Source organism: Mustela lutreola, chromosome 4 (assembly GCF_030435805.1).
Source record: "Mustela lutreola isolate mMusLut2 chromosome 4, mMusLut2.pri, whole genome shotgun sequence".
NCBI classification, from domain to species: Eukaryota; Metazoa; Chordata; class Mammalia; order Carnivora; family Mustelidae; genus Mustela; species Mustela lutreola.
The window spans coordinates 105,769,741-105,788,058 of NC_081293.1; the positions used below are offsets into that span (position 1 = coordinate 105,769,741).

The 18,318-nt window shown below is 34.8% G+C and overlaps 1 protein-coding gene across 2 annotated transcripts in view; it reads left to right on the top strand.

The window, feature by feature from the left end:
• Positions 1 to 18,318, top strand: part of ZPBP (zona pellucida binding protein) — a 114,820-nt gene that overhangs the window by 64,353 nt on the left and 32,149 nt on the right. For both annotated transcript variants that reach the window (XR_009352753.1, XM_059170639.1), the window contains exon 7: positions 14,800 to 14,977. Coding sequence is in view for 1 of the 2 variants with exons in the window: in XM_059170639.1 (XP_059026622.1) it covers positions 14,800 to 14,977 (178 nt within the window). In the remaining variant the exon portion in view is untranslated. The remainder of the gene's footprint in view (positions 1 to 14,799; positions 14,978 to 18,318) is intronic.

Here is an 18,318-nt window from a genome sequence, read left to right on the forward strand (position 1 = left end):
GAATATTTCATTGGTTAGGGAATTTTGATCTGGGAGCCTACTTTTTCAACATTTTAGGTTCTTTTTCACTCTCTTCTTGCCTCTGTTGCTTCTGATAAGTCCATTATTTACATTTTTTTAAAAAACTGACATTTATTTTAGAGAGAGCAGGTGTTGGAAGCGAAATAGCAGAGAGAGAGGGGGAGAGAGAGAGAGAGAATCTTAAGCAGGCACCACACCCAGTGTGGAGCCCAACCTGAAGCTAGATCTCATGACCCTGAGATCATGACCTGAATGGAAACCAAGTCAGACACTTAATTGACTGAGCTGAGCCTCTGAGGTGGCCCTACAGGTTGTTGTTTTAATGTGTTGGTTTTTTTCTTTGCTTTCAGTATTTTATTTTTTTTTTTTTCTGTGTCTTTAGTTCTTAGCAATTTGATTATGGTATGCTTTGGTTTGGTCTTATTTGTATGTGGTCTATGTGAGATTGGTTTGTGGTTATTGAATCTATGATTTCATGTTTTTCATCAAATTTTTGGAAAATTAAAGCTATGATTTATTCTATTTTTCTTTTTTCTCTCCCACACTCCATTCTCTACCATCTCCATATTTTTGAACATCCATGTGGTTTAAACTTCTCATAGCAGATGGTTTGTTTCTGAGACAGGGGGTCACCTACTGTAAGAAAGCCATAGGAAGTGAAAAGCATAAACCATAGGCCTTTTCTAACTCAGTTTGGGAGTTATTTGGCATCTTCTGTGTTGTAGTATCTTGGTCAAAGCATTCATAGGTCTGCCTCCTTTAAAGAAGGAAGTTCAAGCACCATTATCGTATGAGATGCATGCTGTAGAATTTGTGGCTTTGTTTTAAAATTATTGTAACAATTATACAGGGACACTCATACATCAGTTTTTTTAAGATCTTTTTATTTTATGTGGAAATACTAAGAATTTTAAGTAGACCTACAGTTGTAAAAATATTATAGGGGAATCCCTTGTCCATTTTGCCCAGTTTCTCCCACTGCTAACGTCTTGCAAACATACTGATAAAGAACAGTATCAGAAGCAGAGATATTGACATTGCTAAAATCCACTGCTCTCATTTAGCCTTGGCCAGTCTACTCAAATTTGTTTCTGTGTGTTAAGTCATGTATCCACCACTGTAGTCCAGATACAGACAGTTGCAGTCTTGCAACTTTGTTTGCAGTCTTGCATATTTGTTTCTATGTGTTAAGTCATGTATACACCACTATAGTCCAGGATACAGACCGTTGCAGTCCCACAAGGATCCCTTCTTGCTTTTTAAAGCCATGCCCACCTCTTTCCTGACTCTGCCCTGCTCCCCCTTTCCTTAACACTTGACATTCACTATTCTGTCCTCTATTTTTAAAGTTTCAGTAATCATAAAGAATGAAACCTTACGGGATTGGCTTTTTTCGCTCAGGATATCCAAGGTGGTGCATGTACCAATGTTGGTTCCTTTATATTACTGCGTAGTGTTCCATGGTGCATATACCACAGCTCATTTAGCTTTTTATCTGTTGTAGGACATCTGGACTGATCCCAGTTTTTGACTGGTAAAATTATAGCTTTTGTGAACTTTGGTGTACAAGTTTTCATGTGAAAATAATTCACCATTTTGGCTTACTAATTCTGGATCATATTATAGTTAATTTTACATTTCCATCAGCGGTGTATGAGTGGTCATTTCTCCACATTCTTATTGGCATGTGGTATTGTAACTATTGTTTATTTTATCCCCCATGGAAAAGTAATTTAGTAATATCCCATTATGATTTTAATTTGCATTTCCCTAATTGCTAATGATGTCGGTCGTTTTTTGTTATGCTTATTTGCCACCTGCACATCCTTTTGATGAACTATCTGCTGCTCATTTTCTACATTTTCTATTGGAATTTTTGCTTATTTCATGTTCAGTGAAAAGGGTTCTTTATATATTCTAGATCGAGTGTTTTTCTCATGTGTTGTTTGTAAATATTTTCTCCCGGATTTTAGCTTGTCTTGTCTTCTTCTTCACAAGGGTTTTTAAGGAAAGAAGTTTTTAATATTTATGAAGTCAAGCATCTCCATTTTTTTTTTAACAGGTTGTGCCTTTTTGGATCAAACCTAAGAACTCTGTATAGTCCTGTATTCTGAAGATTTTCCACTCTTTATTTTTTATTTTTTACATTTTACATATTTTTTTTCTTTTGTTTTTACAATACAGATGATATCTGCAATCATTTTGAGTTAGTTTTGCTTTATGTATGAGATTTAGGACCAGCCTATTTTTGTTGTTACTGTTTTGCCTGTGGATGTCACATTTCTCCCAACATCCTTTGTTAAAAATCCTGTCCTTTCTCCATTGAATAGCTTTAGTTCTTTTGTTCAACTATAGTTGAGAATATTTGTGTGGCTCTATTTCTGGGTTCTTTATCCTTTTCCCTTCTTTGTGTTTATGCCTCTCTCAATACCTCCCTGTTTTATCTACTGTGGCCTTAATGATGGGCCACTATTCTTCCCATTGTATCCCTGTCTTAGCAAGATTGTGTTATCTATTTTAGGATCTGTGCATCATTAAATAAATTTTAGCAAAAGTCTGTGTATGTCTACAAAACCCTTTGGGATGTTGGTAGGAATTATGTTAGTCAGTCCTGCACAGGCATACCTCATTTTATTACGCCTTGCTTTACTGCGCTTCACAGCTACTGCGCTTCTTTACAAATTGAAGGTTCCAGACTTCAGTGCAGGAAGTCACTGCAGATGTGGTGGAAGCAGCCAGAGAACTGGAACTGGATATGGAGCCTGAAGATGGGACTGGATTGCTACAGTCTCAGGATCAAACGTGAGCGGAGGAGGAGTTGCTTCTTACGGACCCGCAAAGACTGGTTTTGTGAGATGGAATCCGCTCCTGGTGGAGATTCTGTGAAGACCGTTGAAGGGACAACAACAGATTTAGAATATTGCAGGAACTTAGCTGATAAAGCAGCGGTGGTGGAGTTCGAGAGGACAGACTCCAACTTCGGAAGAAGTTCTGTGGGTAGACAGAACTTTGGTACAGGCTGTACCAAACAGCCTCCCATGCTACAGAGAAAGCATTCGCAAAAGCAAGAGCAATCGACGTGGCAAAGTTCCCTGTTGTCTTAGCTTTAGAAATGGCCATGGCCACACCATCCTTCAGCCACCACCACCCTGGTTAGTCAGCAGCCATCAACATTGAGGCAGAGCCTTCACCAGCAAAAAGATAGGACTTCGTGATAGCTCAAATGATGGCTAGCATTGTTTAGCAAAAAGTATTTTTTAGTTAAGATCTGTACAATGTTTTGTTTAGACATACTGCTGCCATTGCACACTTAATAGACTAGAAGATTGCATAAATATAATTTTTGTATGCCTGGGGAAACCAAAAAATTTGAGTCAGTTTATTGTGATACTGGCTTTAGAGTGGTGGTTGGGGCAAAACCCACAGTATCTCTGATGTGTGCTTCTGTATAAAATTGGGAATAACTTACGCTTTTACTGTGTTCTTTCTTCCAATCCATGGACATGATCTCTCTCTACATCATTTTAGGTCTTCGACATTTTTTTTAATCATCTTTTTTGTATGTTTTAGCATACATAACCTATACATTTTAATAAGTTTATACTAAGTGTTTCCTTTTCTGTGGAACAGCATTAAGTAATCTGTATTTTAATTTGCTCTTCGTCAGTGTATGGTAATGCATTTTTATCAGCACGTGTTTACCTTGTTTCTAAGGTACCTGCTGAACTTAGATAAGAGCTCTAGGAGGTTTTTTGTATTGTGGAAGGTTTCACATTCCTTGGGGTTTTCTTTGCTGACAGTCATGTCATTTCCTAATTGAGGCAGTTTTATTTTTTCCTTTCCAATCTGTATGTTTGGGTCTTTACTGATTTTTTGAATTACTGAAGTGGCTAAAACATCCATACTGTGTTTAATATAGGTCGTGAGAGTAGATACCCTTTCCTTTTTTTTGAGCTTATGGAGAAAGCATTCATCTTTCCACATGAAGTATTATGTCTGCTGTAGGTTTTTTGTAGATGCTTTTTGTAAATAATTCTGAGACAATTCCCCTGTAATCTTATTTTGGTGAGATTTTGTTAATAAGTATTGGCTGTTGTCTAAGGCTTTTCTGAGTTAATTTTTGAGATCATAGGATTTTTCTTCTTTTATATGCGGATATGTGGATGACATTGATTGGTTTTAAAATAATGAAGCGACCTTGCCTACCTGGAATAAATCCCACATGGTCATGCTGAAAATGTCTTAGACATGGTTGGATTTAGTTTGTTCATACTGTGTTGAGTTCATGAACGATACTGGTCCCTAGTTGTTCTTTGATATAGACTCTGACTGGCTTTGGTTTTTAGGTAATACTAGATTCACAAAATAAAGTGGGAAGTTTTACCATCTCTTCTGTTTTCTGGAAGAGATGATTTAACTTCAGCATTAGTTTTTAAAATGTTTGGTAGAATTTTCTTGGGAAACTGGGAGATTTTTATTTACCGAGCTTTTTCTTACATATTTAATTCCTTTAATAGTTACAGAACTATTCAGATATTTGTTTTTATTTCTTTAAAGATTATTTTTATTTATTTGAGAGAGAGTGAGAGTTAGAGAGATCACAGAGGAAGACGGAGAAGCAGGCTCCCTGCTTAGCTGGGAGCCTGACACAGGGATTGCCCAGGACTCCAGGATCATGACCTGAGCTGAAGGCAGATACTCAACCGACCAAGCCACCCAGGCACCCCTAAATATTTGTTTTTATTGTAGTTGAACTTTTAACTTGGTAGTGTTTGAAGAATTGGTCCATTTCTAATTTGTCATATGCTTGAAGATAAAGTCCTGTGGAGTTTTCTGTTATTGACCTTCAGCACCTGTTGGTAATACTCTTCATTTCATTGCTAATCGTTCTGTTTGGTCTTCTCTGTTATTTTTGTCACTCTTGCTAGAATTTATTAATTTTATTGATCTTATGAAAAACTAGCTTTGTGTGACATTGACTTTATTGTTTTCCTGTTTTCAGTTCCATTAAATTTGACTTCCATCTTATTTCCTTTTTTCTATTCTCTTTCTTTTTTGTCTTCCGGTTCTTTTTATAGTTGCTTGAGATAGGGGCTTTGTTTAGTGTTTTTTTTAATTTCCTTGCCTCATATAAAGGTTTGTGCTGTAAATTTCCACTCAGCAGTGCTTTAGCTGCATCTCACATATTTTCATATATCATTGATTTTATTTTTCTAAATTTTTATTTAAATTCCAATTAGTTCACATACAGTATAATACTAATTTCAGGTGTAGAACTTAGTGATTCAACACTTCCCTATATCACCTGGTGCTCATCATGAGAAGTGCACTCCTAATTCCCCATCTCCTGTTTTCCCCACATCTTACACGCTGCCCCCCCCCACCCCTCTGGTAACCAGTAGTGTGTACTCTAGTCAAGAGTCTTGTTTCTTGGCTTGCCTCTCTCTCTTTTTTTCCTTCACTTCTTTGTTTTATTTTCTTTCTTTTCTTCCAGGATTTTATTTAAATTGTAGTTAGTTAATTTGTAGTGTTTTGTTGGTTTCTGGAGTAGAATTTAGTCATTCATCACTTATATATAACACCTAGTGCTTATTGTAATACATGCCCTCTTTAATCCCTGTCACCTATCTAACCTATCCTCCCCTACTGCCCACTTCCCCTCCAACAACCATCAGTTTGTTTGCTATAGTTAAAGCCACTTATGGTTTGCCTCCCTCTTTCGTTTTATTTCTTAAATGCCACATATGAGTGAAATCATATGGTATTTGTATTCTCTGACTTATTTTGTTTAGTATAATATTCTGTAGCTCTGTTCATGTTGTTGCATAGGGGAAGATTTCATTCATTTTTATGGCTGAATAATATTCTATTGTGTATATATACCACATCTTCTTTATCCATTCATCTGGCCAATGGGCATTTGGACTGTTTCCATAATTTGACTATTGTTGATAATGCTGCTGTAAACATTGGAGTGCATGTATCCTTTTAAATCAGTGTTTTTGTATCCTTTCACTATTTGCAGATGACATGATAAACTGTACAGAAAATCCAAAAGACTCCACTAAAAAAATTGCTAAAACTGATACATAAATTCAATAAAATCACAGGGTACAAAATCAACACACAGAAATCTGTATTTCTATATAACAGTAAGGAAGCTGCAGAAAGAGAAATCAAGGAATCAGTCCCATTTCTGATTGTACCCAAAACCATAATATGCTTAGGAATAAACCTAACCAAAGAGGTAAAAGATCTGTGCTCTGAAAACTATAAAACATTGTTGGTGAGAATGCAGGGGTGGTAGAATACCTCTCTGGAAAACAGTATGGAGCTTCCTCAAAAAGTTGAAGGTAGAGCTGCCTTACAACCCAGCAACTGTACTATTAGGTATTTACCCCAAAGATACAAATGTAGTGAATGGAAAGGGTCATTTTTGATATGCGTGCACACAAGGGGCACACACTGGAATGTCACTCATCCATCAGAACTAATGAAATCTTGCTATTTGCAATGATGTGGATGGAACTAGAGGGTATTATGCTAAGTGAAATAAGTCAGTCAGAGAAAGAAAAATATATGTGAAATTTAAGAAACAAAACAGGATCACAGGGGAAAGAAAGGAAAAATAAAGATGACATCAGAGAGGGAGACAAACCATAAGAGACTCTTAGAAAATATACTGAGGGTTGTTGGAGGGAAGCTGGGTGATGGGAATAGGATAACTGGGTGATGGACATTGAGGGCACGTGATCTGATGAACACTGGTATTACATGCAATTGATGAATAACTGAACTCTACATCTGAAACTAATGATACACTATATGTTAATTAACTGAATTTAAATAAAGTAAGATAAAAAACACAGATAAATGAAACTGAAAATGACATAAACAGACAACTATTCCATGCTCATGGATTGGAAGAACAAGTATTAAGATACCTATATTACCTAATGTAATCTACACATTTAATACAATACCTATCAAAATACAATGAGCATTTTTCACAGAGCTGGAACAAACAATCCTAACATTTGTATGGAACTGAAGAAAACACCAAATAGCCAAAGCAAAACTGGAGGCATCAACATTCAAATTTTATTATAAAGCTGTAGTTATCATGACCTGTGGTCCTGGCACAAAAACAGACACATAGATCAATGGAACAGAATAGAAAAACCAGAAATGGACCTACAACTGTACGGTCAGTTAAAACTTGACAAAGTAGGAAAGACTATCCAATGGAAGAAAGATAGTCCCTTCAATAAATGGTGTTGGAAAAACTGGACAGCAACCTGCAGAAGAATGAAACTGAACCACTTTCTCACATAATACACAAAAATAAACTCAGAATGGATAGAAGACCTAAATGTGGGACAGGAAACCATTAAAATCCTAGAGGAGAACACAAGCAATAACCTCTTTGACATTGGCCACAGCAACTTCTTACTAAATATGTCTCTTGAGGCAAGGGAAACTAAGCAAAAATGATCAGGACTTCATCAAAATAAAAAGCTCCTGCACAGTGAAGAAAACACCAAAAAAACTAAAGACAAAGGACAGAATGGGAGATGATATTTACAAATCACATATGTGATAGAGGTTTAGGATCCAAAATATATAAAAAACTTACAAAACTCAGCATCCAGAAAACAAATAATATAATTTAAAAATGGGCAGAAGAAATGAGTAGACATTTTTCCAAAGAAGACCTACAGATGGTGAACCAACACATGGAAAGATGCTCAACATCTTTGTAATCACAGATTATGGGGAAATGCAAATAAGGTGCAAACCAGGGAAATATAAATCAAAACTGCAATGGGATATCACTTTACACCTGTCAGAACTGCCAAAATTAATAGCACAGGAACCAACAGGTATTGGCGAGGATGTGGAGAAAGGGGACCTCTCTTACACTGTTGTTAGGAATGCAAACTGGTACACCTGCTCTGGAAAACACTATGTAGTTTCCTCAAAAAGTTAAAAATAGAACAACCCTATGATCCAGGAATCTCACTGCTGGGTGTTTACCCAAAGGGTGTCATTGATTTCAGTTCTTTTCGATTTGGTGAGCTTTATTGGAAGGTCCAGAACATGATCTGTCTTGGTAAGCATTGTTTGAGTACTTGGAAAAAAAAATTGCTTTTGTTGAGTTTCTTTTTTGGTATTTAGGTTATGATAACATTGTTTACATCATTTGACAGTCTTTCTCGTTTTCCTATGTAATAGTTCCATCAGTTGTGGATAGGACATGCTAACTCCTAATTTCCTCCTTCTCTAGGTGCTAGCAGCCAGCATTCAACTTTTTGTTTCTTTGAGTTTGACTCTTTTACATGCCTCATATAAATGGAATCATATAGTAATTGCCATTTCATAATTGGCTTATTTCACTTAGCTTAATGTCCTCAAGGTTTATCCATATTATACCATGTCTTAGAAGTTTCTTCCTTTTAAAAGGTTGCATAACATTCCATTGTACATAAATGCCACATTTTGTTATCCATTCATTTATTGATAGAATGAGTAACTTTCACCTTGTAGCTCTTAAGAATTATGTATTTATAAACATGACTGTTTATGGAAAGTTCCATATATCTGTTAAGTGCATTTGGTTTATAGTGTTGTTCAAGTCTGGTGGTTCCTTTTTGATTTTATGTCTAAATGTTCTGTCCATTATTGCAGTTGGAGTACTGAAGTGTCCTAGTATTATTATATTGATGCTATTTTTTCCTTCAGTTCTATCAGTATTTGCTTTATATGTTTATATATTCTATGTTTGATGCAGATATATTTATAATTATTATATCATTCTTTTGAATTGACTCTTTAATCATTATATAATTACTTTTTTTATGACTATTTTTTTTTATTTGTGTCAAGGTGATTTTTTCAAGATATAAGTATGGCATCCTTGCCCTGGTTTTCATCGATGGATTTTTTTTTTTTTCATTCTACACTTTTAGCCTATGAGTTTCCTTAAATCTAAAATCGCTTTCTTGTACACAGCTTCGAGTTGGGTCTTATTTTATCCATAAAGCCACTCTGTGTTTTTTGACTGGGGGTTTTAATCTGTTTATAGTTAAAGTAATTATTGTCATGTAAGGGCTTCCTCTTTCCAGTTTGTTAATTGTTTTTTGTCTGCTGTATAGGTCATTACTGTCGTCCTTTGGTGCTGACTTCCTTTGTTATTTGATGTTTTTTTTTTTTTTTTTATTATTGATATGCTTTGATTCCCTTCTTCAGCTATTTCCTTTGTGGTTATCATAAAGCTTATATATAAATCTTAGATTTATAACAGTCTATTTTAACTGGATAACTTAACTGTACATGAAAAAAATCTACATTTTTCTATCCCCCCCCACACTCCATTATTGATGTCACAGTTCACATCTTTTATATTGCGGATCCATTAACAGGTTTTTGTAGTTATGTTTATTATTAATACTTATGTCTTTAACTTTTTTTCTGGCTTTAATTAAATTTTCTGTGTCACCCTTATAGTGTTATGTTATTTTGTATTTGCGTATATATTTACATTTACCAGTGAGATTTATACTTCCATTTTTTAAAAGATTTGTCTTAGAGAGTGAGTGTGTGAGAATAAGGGGCAGATGGGGTGAGGGAGAGAGAATTTTTAAGCACATAGTGCTGAGCACAGAGCCCTATGTGGGGCTTGATCCCATGCCCTGAGATTACATCCTGAGCCCAAACCAAGAGTCGGATGCTTAACCATATGTGCCACGCGGGCATCCCTATACTTTCATTTTTTTAATGTTGCTATTTAGCATCCTTTTATTTCATCTTGTTGAATTCTCCTTAACACTTTTTGTAAGGCACTGTTCTCACTGAAATGTTGGGGCTTCTGGTCGTATCAAACTCCTTCGGTTTTTGTTTGCTGGCTGAAGATCTCAGCTCCTCCTCTTCTTCGTCTTCATCTTCATTTTCGTCTTCATCATTGTCTTCTTTGTCTTCATCATCATCTTCGTCTTTGTCTTCATCGTCTTCTTCCTCGTCTTCTTCGTCTTCATCGTTATCATCTTCATCTTCTTCGTCTTTATCTTCATCGTCTTCATTGTCTTCTTCCTCTTTGTCGTCATTGTCTTTGTCTTCGTCGTCATCTTCGTCTTCTTCATTGTCGTCATCTTCTTCCTTGTCGTCTTCGTCTGTCTTCGTCGTCTTCTTTGTCGTCTTCTTCATCTTTTTCTTTGTCTTCGTCTTTGTCTTCTTCATCGTCATCTTCTTCGTCTTCTTAGTCGTCGTTGTCGTCTTCTTCTTCCTTCCCCATCTCCTTCATTTTTAAAGGGCAGTTTTGATGGCTGTACTATCCTTGATTGGTAGGTTCTTTTTCATTCTGCACTTTAAGTGTATTATTACACACTTTTCTGGCCTGCAAGGTTTCTGCTGAGAAATCTGCTGATAGTATCATAGGACGGGGTGTATCCTTTATTTGATTGGTTGCTTTTCTCCAGCTGCTTTCCTAATTCATAATGTTTCTTGGTGTCCTTTGTGCAACTCATTTGCGATTCTTTAAGCTTCATGAACCTGGATGTCTGTTTATTTTCCCGGGATTAGGAAATTCTTTGATATTATTTCTTCAAATTTGCTTTCTGTTTCTTTGTGTTTTTCTTACTTACGGGATCTCCATAATGTGTGTGTTGACTTGGTTGGTGTCAAATATGTCCTGTAGGCTTTCTTCAGCTTTATTTCTTTTTTCTTCTCTGACTGGATAATTTCAAATTATCTGCTTTTGAGTTCACGGATTTCTTTTCTGCTTAATTGAAACTCTTAATTGAATTTTTCAGTTCAGTCATTATATTCTTCATACCAAAATTTCTTTGGTCCTTTTTTTATGGTTTTTATTTCTTTATTGGACTTTTCATTTTGTTCATTTGTTGTTTTCCTGATTTTGTTTATTATCTCTCTGTGTTTTCTTGTGTCTTACTGAGCTTCTTTAAGATTATTTTGAATTCTTTGTTAGGCAGTTCATAGATCTTTGTATCCTTGTAGTCTGCTGTTGGAGCTTTTTTAGTTTGCTTGTTTCTGGTGTCATACTTCCATGATTTCTTTGTGATCCTGGTAACCTTGTTTGGTGTCTGTACATGTAAAGAAATTGTCACTTCTTCCTATCTTCATGTTCTTGCTTTAGGAGGGAATGGCCAGAGTAGAGATTTTGTGGGGTAGGGTGGAGTCTCCCAAACCTTTTCTTTGGAAGCACCTCCTTAGTTTCTCTAGCTCTTTCCTGGGGGAATGTCTAAGAGTTGTATTCCTTCTTCCATCCTGTAGAGCCATGCTGGGTGCTGAGAACCATAGCAAGTGTTAAGAGCAACTCAGTCGTTTTCTCCAGGGCAATGTCCTGAAATGCTAGGACTTTGTGTGCCAGCTCCCTTCTAAAGGAGGTATTTTATGATTTTGCTCCTTCTCCATAGCTGTAGAGTCATGCCAGCTACCCTAAAGGTCATCTTCCTCTTTTCCCTAAAGCAGTGCACTTAGATTTTGGACCAGTGGGTACAAGCACCATTTTCCTCCCTCTTGAAAGCAAATCATTATGTAGTAATTTACAGAGAAGTCTTTGCTTTCCCCATTGTTCTACTCCAACCCTTTTCCTTTTCCTTCCCCAGCTTTGATAGAGAAGCTTTCTTATTATTTCCCCTTTGTAGCTGAAGTTTTTTCTTCGTTCATTGTTTTACTTAGAGTCTTTTTTTTTTTTTTTAACAGATTTAAGGCTTTTCCCCCTTATCTCTGTAGGCTAGCAAATTAGAATACTCTGGAGGATGCTAAATTGGAACATCCTCGAATACTAGAATTAGTATCAAATGAATAAGGAATTTAGCTACAATTACATTTGTAGTTCTCTCCTCATCTTTAGCCTCTCTTTCTCTCTCTCTTTTTCACTCTTTTTCTTCCTGTCTTCTTTCCTTTCTGTTCTCATTCCCTATCATTGTTGAAATATAGTGACACAAGGTCTTAGTCCTCTTATGTTCAGTGAGGTGATTTGTAGCAGGAGGTTTTTTCAGGATATCTACCGTACCATATGGTTGGAAGTGGAAATCTTTTCCTGTAGTTTTAAATGTCATATTTGTACTCCTACTGCCTGTGGCTTGCTTTTTTCAATTAGAAATATGCTACTTTAAAGTTTTTAAATATAACTGTTTAAATCTCTCATAATTTCAAAACATATAGTTTGCCTTTAGTGTTCTTCTTAAAAGCCTAGTTTTTCTAGTGCACATTGCAATTCTTGTGGAACAACCACCACTGCAGTGACATTGCTGAATGAAGAGTGGACTCTCTTGTCTTTTGCTTCAGGATTGAAGTAATCCCCACAGTACAAAGTTAAAATTTTCTCTTCTGAAGTGCTAGGATTCAGTATGTATCTCTGGAATGGATTACAACTTTCATAGAATTTAAATTGTTACATAAGCTTTTATTTTCTTCCTGTTGGCTTTGGTTCTGATTTGAAATTGAGCTTTATCCAAAAAAAAAAAAAAAAAAAAAAAAGAAAGAAAGAAGGAAAGAAACTGAACTTTATCTCAATAGTTCTGTGCCCAGTTCACTGTCATGTGTACATAGTATCATGTTACAGTGATTCCACTATGAGAATGACAGCTTTATGTTTCTGTTTACAATACTTTTTTATAGTTCTCCTTTAGGACCTTCTCATATGAGATATGATATCTATTCTTTCATTTGCTCCCAGAGCACCGGTATCACTGGTCTTTTTTATGCAAACTCACAGTTATTTCCATTTTATCCAAGATACCTTTAAGCTTCTGTCTTCTTTATTTCTTAATTCTATCCCCATTTGATTATCATAGTTATTTTCCACAGAGATTTTCAAATATAGGTTCTAACCAGAGATTTCTAGAGGACTCTAACTTACAGGTGTAATATCTGTAACACCTGTAGATACTAGCTCTCCCCTAGTGGATAGTGGGGCTCTGGTTGGACTGTGGTCTTGTATTACGTATGATATGTTTTGCTTGTTGTAGAATTCCCATGATGTTAAGTAGTTACTGCTTTCTAAGCTTTTGGACAAATGTACAATAAATATTAACGCTTTTCCAATCACCTTTATTCACTACCTAACTTGGCATGGTCAATGGAACAGATTGTGTTATTTAAAATAAGCTACTCAACTTCTCTCTTACAGAATTCATGTATTTTACAGACTACTCATTGTTGAAACAGTAATGGCTTCTTGTTCTAGTCCTCTGATTAGTGACCAGTCACTGTAGAATATGTTCCTTCCATAGATGCTTAATCATTGTTTGAAGTACTCTGGGGGGTAGTGAAGGGGGGAGTAGCATGGGCTAGAAACTCTGATGTTTATTCAGTCAGATTAATTCTTTATATCTTAGGCCAGATAATTAATTTATGGAAAGTTTCTATAATTATGATTTGTTCTTACATCATCCAAATTGGTTGAAAGTGTTTTACATTAAAATCTGTAATCCTTACCCAGCTGAGAGAATTTGTCAGTTTCACCCTCTGGTACAAATAATTAGCCCCATGCTAACCATAAACATACTAAATATAAAGAATGTTTTGCCTTATTTTTATTTTTGTCAAAGAAGAGATCTATCCCTTATTTTTTTTAGAGGTAAAATAAGAAATAGTTATCTGATTTATATGATCATTTTTGTTCCTATCAGGTTTTCCCATATCTAGCATTGTTGATTCCCACCCACCCCCCCTTGGAAGTGGGATTAGGAAGCTGAGTGATTATGATTGTGTCTTCTGAAACTTTTAATTGTATCTGGCATTTAAATATGGTTAATTAGATAGCAGATTTATGTCAAATTAATTCTTAAGCACTTTCTTAACCCAAATTTATGTGTTTGACCAAATGAATAGCAACAAATTTACCAAGATTTATCAAAAGCAAAAGCAAACCATTTAAACTATAAAAAGTTGGTGAGTAATTGACTAATAGAATAAGAGTTGTATATATACTTTAAATGCAATAGTATTGAAAAACATTTGTACTTACAATTTTCATGCAAGGAATGTAATTTGTTAGACATTTGAAGAAATCAGTAAGTTGAAGTACACCTTTGGTGGCTACAGACTGACATGAGTCCATTCATTCATGTTCCTGACTGCATTAGAAGTTAGAACAATAAAATTGAGGAGAACTAACTGGCTTATAGAGGGTTTGAATTCATGACCCTACCTCACACTTTAACACTGAAAATCATAAGCCTCTTAATTTTAGGAGTCAAGTCAGAATAGTTATTACAAGTAGAAAGGCAATTAGTTATAGATCAGGGTGATGCTTTAGTTAGTTTATAAATTTAATTTTGGAAGAACAGAGCTGGAAATTTTAGTATTTACTGTATTTCCTCTTATTTTTAAACCTAATTTTTCTTTGTGGAAAGAGTGGAGGGTATTCCTTTTTAAGGGATATGCTTTTAAAGTTAAAGTATATGTTTTTAAATACATCAATTGTTGGAGTATGTTTCTTAGAGTATGTTTAATTTCAAAGAGCTATTTTGATTTTGCTCATATGCCATATACTATTCAAAATCCAAAGGGATCAAAATGTTGGTTATATATCTGAATGGTTTCTTTGGGTTGTATTTGAAGTACATTTGGAAATTTTATATTTATAGGTGAAATCTTTTAATTTTTATATGTGTTATGTATATCCATTGACTATAAGTAAGAACCTCAAAAATTTGTTTTCACTGCTTCTAAGTACATAAGCACCCTTATTTGTTCTAAAATTACATTTATTTCTGATAATAATTTTCTCATATTGTATTTCAATTTTAGGCTAAAAATCTTATAGAGAGATTTTTTAATCAACAAGTAGAAGTTCTAGGCAGACGTGCAGAGCCATTGCCTGAAATATACTATATTGAAGGTACTCTCCAAATGGTTTGGATTAATCGCTGCTTTCCAGGGTATGGAATGAATACCCTGAAACATCCAAAATGTCCTGAATGCTGTGGTATGTAATGAACTGTAATTTCATGGTTTATATTTATGAAAACTAACTTCTTTTCATGATGCCTAAGTGAATGCCTATTATTTATTTTTACTGTCATTTAGATATATCTCTAGCCTATTTGAAGCAGTGTTTGAAAAGGCTATGTGAATTTGAAGATCTAAAAGGAAAAAAGCTGGCTTGATTTCAGCCTTTGTAATAACATTATGGTAAAGGGATGGTAGCATTAGGCAGTTGTCTGGGAGGAAGTTCAAAGAATAGTTGTGTCACTTAGAGCTACTTACCCTAGGAGGAGCCTAGTGATGTTATTGTTTAGAATCAGTCATTGACGAGTTTACATTTGTATAGTCTAGAGGAGATATATTTTTACCTTTTTGTAAATTAAGCACAGGAATTGTTCTATTACTGATTGTTTTTTCTGACTTTTGATCCTAGCTCTAAGGAGTGTGAGCACTCTCTGGCTTTCATCTGTCTTTTCTGTTAACAGAGTTCTACAGAGGCTGTTTAAGATGAGTTAATTCATGGATTCAGTGTCTTTGAATTTCTGTTTTCAAAAGTTGAATGAGGCAGATAATCTTCAGTTTTATTTTATTTTATTTTATTGTGTTCAGTTTGTAGTGTTCATTGATTCATTAGTTGCGCATAACAGCCAGTGCTCATCACCACATGTGCCCTCCTTAATACCTATCACCTGGCTGCCCCATCCCCCAACCTGCGCCCCCTCTAAATCTTGTTTTAAAGGCTTTCTAATATCAACATCAATAAATTAGTACCATTGTCATTCAGTCTTCTCTGATGGTTCCTTTCCTCTCTCCTTCTACAATCTTAAGTTAGATCAAAATACTTTTCATATAATAGAGCACTAAATATTCTTGCTTTGCTTTATTTAATTGGCTAGATTTCACTTTGGTGTTATTTTTTCCTTCAGTTCTGTCAGTATTTTAGTTTTTTTCTCTGGTTAGTTTTTGTTAAAGGATATGAAATTTGACAAAAATGTACTTGAAAACTTATCTTAGGAAATATGACACAGATGTAACAAACAAAACACATATGCCAATTTTAACTATTTTCATGGTCTGTAATTATGTATATCACTTCAGAGCACAGATAATGATGAAGAAAGCCTGGAAAACCAAACAGTGAACCAGAACCTGGTAGTTTAACTGTCTATTAAATGAGTTTATATTTTTACTTAATAAAGACCTAAGATAAACTAAAAAGTTTAATGTTTGTATCTCATTAATTCCAAAAGTTTCGAAATAGTTAAGCATAGCTCTTTCAAATAAAATAACAAGATTCTCTGAGAAGCACAGAAATTTCATTACTAAAATTTTTGTGCATTTATAAAATTGTGGAGAATAATACAGTTACCAGATTTTCTTGTTTTACCATGTAATTGTAACGTTCGGTTTGTTATGCACTGTACTGTTTGATGAAGTTATTCATCAGTTATTTTACTCCTGATGACAGAGCATGTAATGAAACTTACAAGTCTCAAAAATATTTTCTGCCTACTATTTTGTTCTCCCAGAAACATGGTCTCTGCCCACCTCTGTCTGTTTAGAGACAGGAGAGATTCATCCTTGGAACAGTTAAGGAACAAGAGGTCTGCTAATCTGCAGGGAAGATCGTGAAAAGGAGATAATATTAAGGAAACTGAGTTACAGATGGCCTGGGTCACAGGGAATGTGGTTGAGATATTGCTTTGAAACGATGTTGGACTTGTTGTCTTTGAAGGTGCAGGGGTAGCATTTACTTTCCAGGGTAGGGCCTGAAGGAGTGTCAGGTTTCTGGGAGAGTTTTGCATAATTTGGGCTAGAGGAGGAGTAGAGAAGAGCTGCGGGCTTAGTGGGGTTTAGAGAGCAAAGTGGAATAGCTCAACTTTAATGTGGCAGCAGGAGCCACATCTTTTGAGTAGAGGACAGAAATAAATTTATTTTTTTAATTTTATGGGATAATTATCGTTGCTCAGTATACTTATTAACTAGAGATTTGCTAAATTTCATCTCACGCCATCATATGGTAAATATTTTAATTTAGAATCTTCTTTGTGTTGTTATTGTCTGTTAGACGAATGAAGTGAGACTGAACTTGCTTTTTGAGCAGAAATCAGTTAAGTCTAATGTGACCATCATATACAGTGGTTTTTGTCTATCTTACACAGTGGTTTTTGTCTATCTTACAGGAGGCCATCACTCAATTTTTAGAGAACTTTTACTACCCAAAAAGACATTTAAATCATTCTTTGAATTGGAAGGCAGTATAAAATATTTGCCACTGGTTACAGGACAAAATTAACGTATTAAATGAACTTCATTTGCGTATAAATGGACTACTAGAAGGAGCAAATAAAACCTAGGAGGTACTTTGTAAAGCCACTTACTTCCAAAATGAAAACACCATGAGTTTATGTTTAACAAAGGAGATTGGTCAGGACAGGAATGTTCATTATGTGAGAGAAGGTTATTTACTTTTTCAGCAGTAGGCGAAGTGAGTAGTGGTGTTGTCTTTTCTTTTGGATGTCTTATTTCACTCATGTAATTTTACTTGTCCATGACAGATAAAGATTACTTGCTTATAAACTAGTAGAGCCTTAACATTTCTACCTGTGTAGAATTTTTCTAATTTTTGTAACGTTTTAAATTAATTTTCACTGTGAAATACTTCTTTAATTTCACATTTAGCATTGCTTATTATATGCATGATTTTGTCAATCATTTTGGCCCTGAAAGAGAAGATTCTAATTAAATTGTGAATCATAGACGTCTCTTAATTTCATTAATTGTATCCTAAGCATAATACAAAACCAAAGACCAGCTAGAGTATTATACTGTTTTCTGATTTTTTTTTAAAACATAAGATTCTGAAATATTTCCTGGTAATTTCTGTAGTTTCTGTTATTTCTATATAAACCTGTATATCTTGTTTTTTATGTTTATTTTATTCTTATCACCTCAAAAATAAACAAAAAAAAAGAACACCTGTATGTTAAATAACATTTTTGATATAATAATCACACTTCACCTTCTTTTTCTTCCTCTTTAAATTATTGCAGTAGTTTTAAAAGTCTAATATAATAGACCAATATAATATAATATAATATAATAAAAATACCCAAAGATTTTTATCAAAATAAATCAATGTATGGGAAGCAGACATCTACATCTGTAACAAGTTTTCTAGGTGATTCTAATACATGTGGAGGTTAGAGATTCCTGAGTGTTAGTGTGGGCATGGCAACAGCTGGTAAAGTGCTTTCCTGTTAGTGTTGGTCTGGAAGTGCTTTAATAGTAGTAACATTGGTAAGGCAGTACCTACATAATAAAACTTCCCTTCTACTAGTG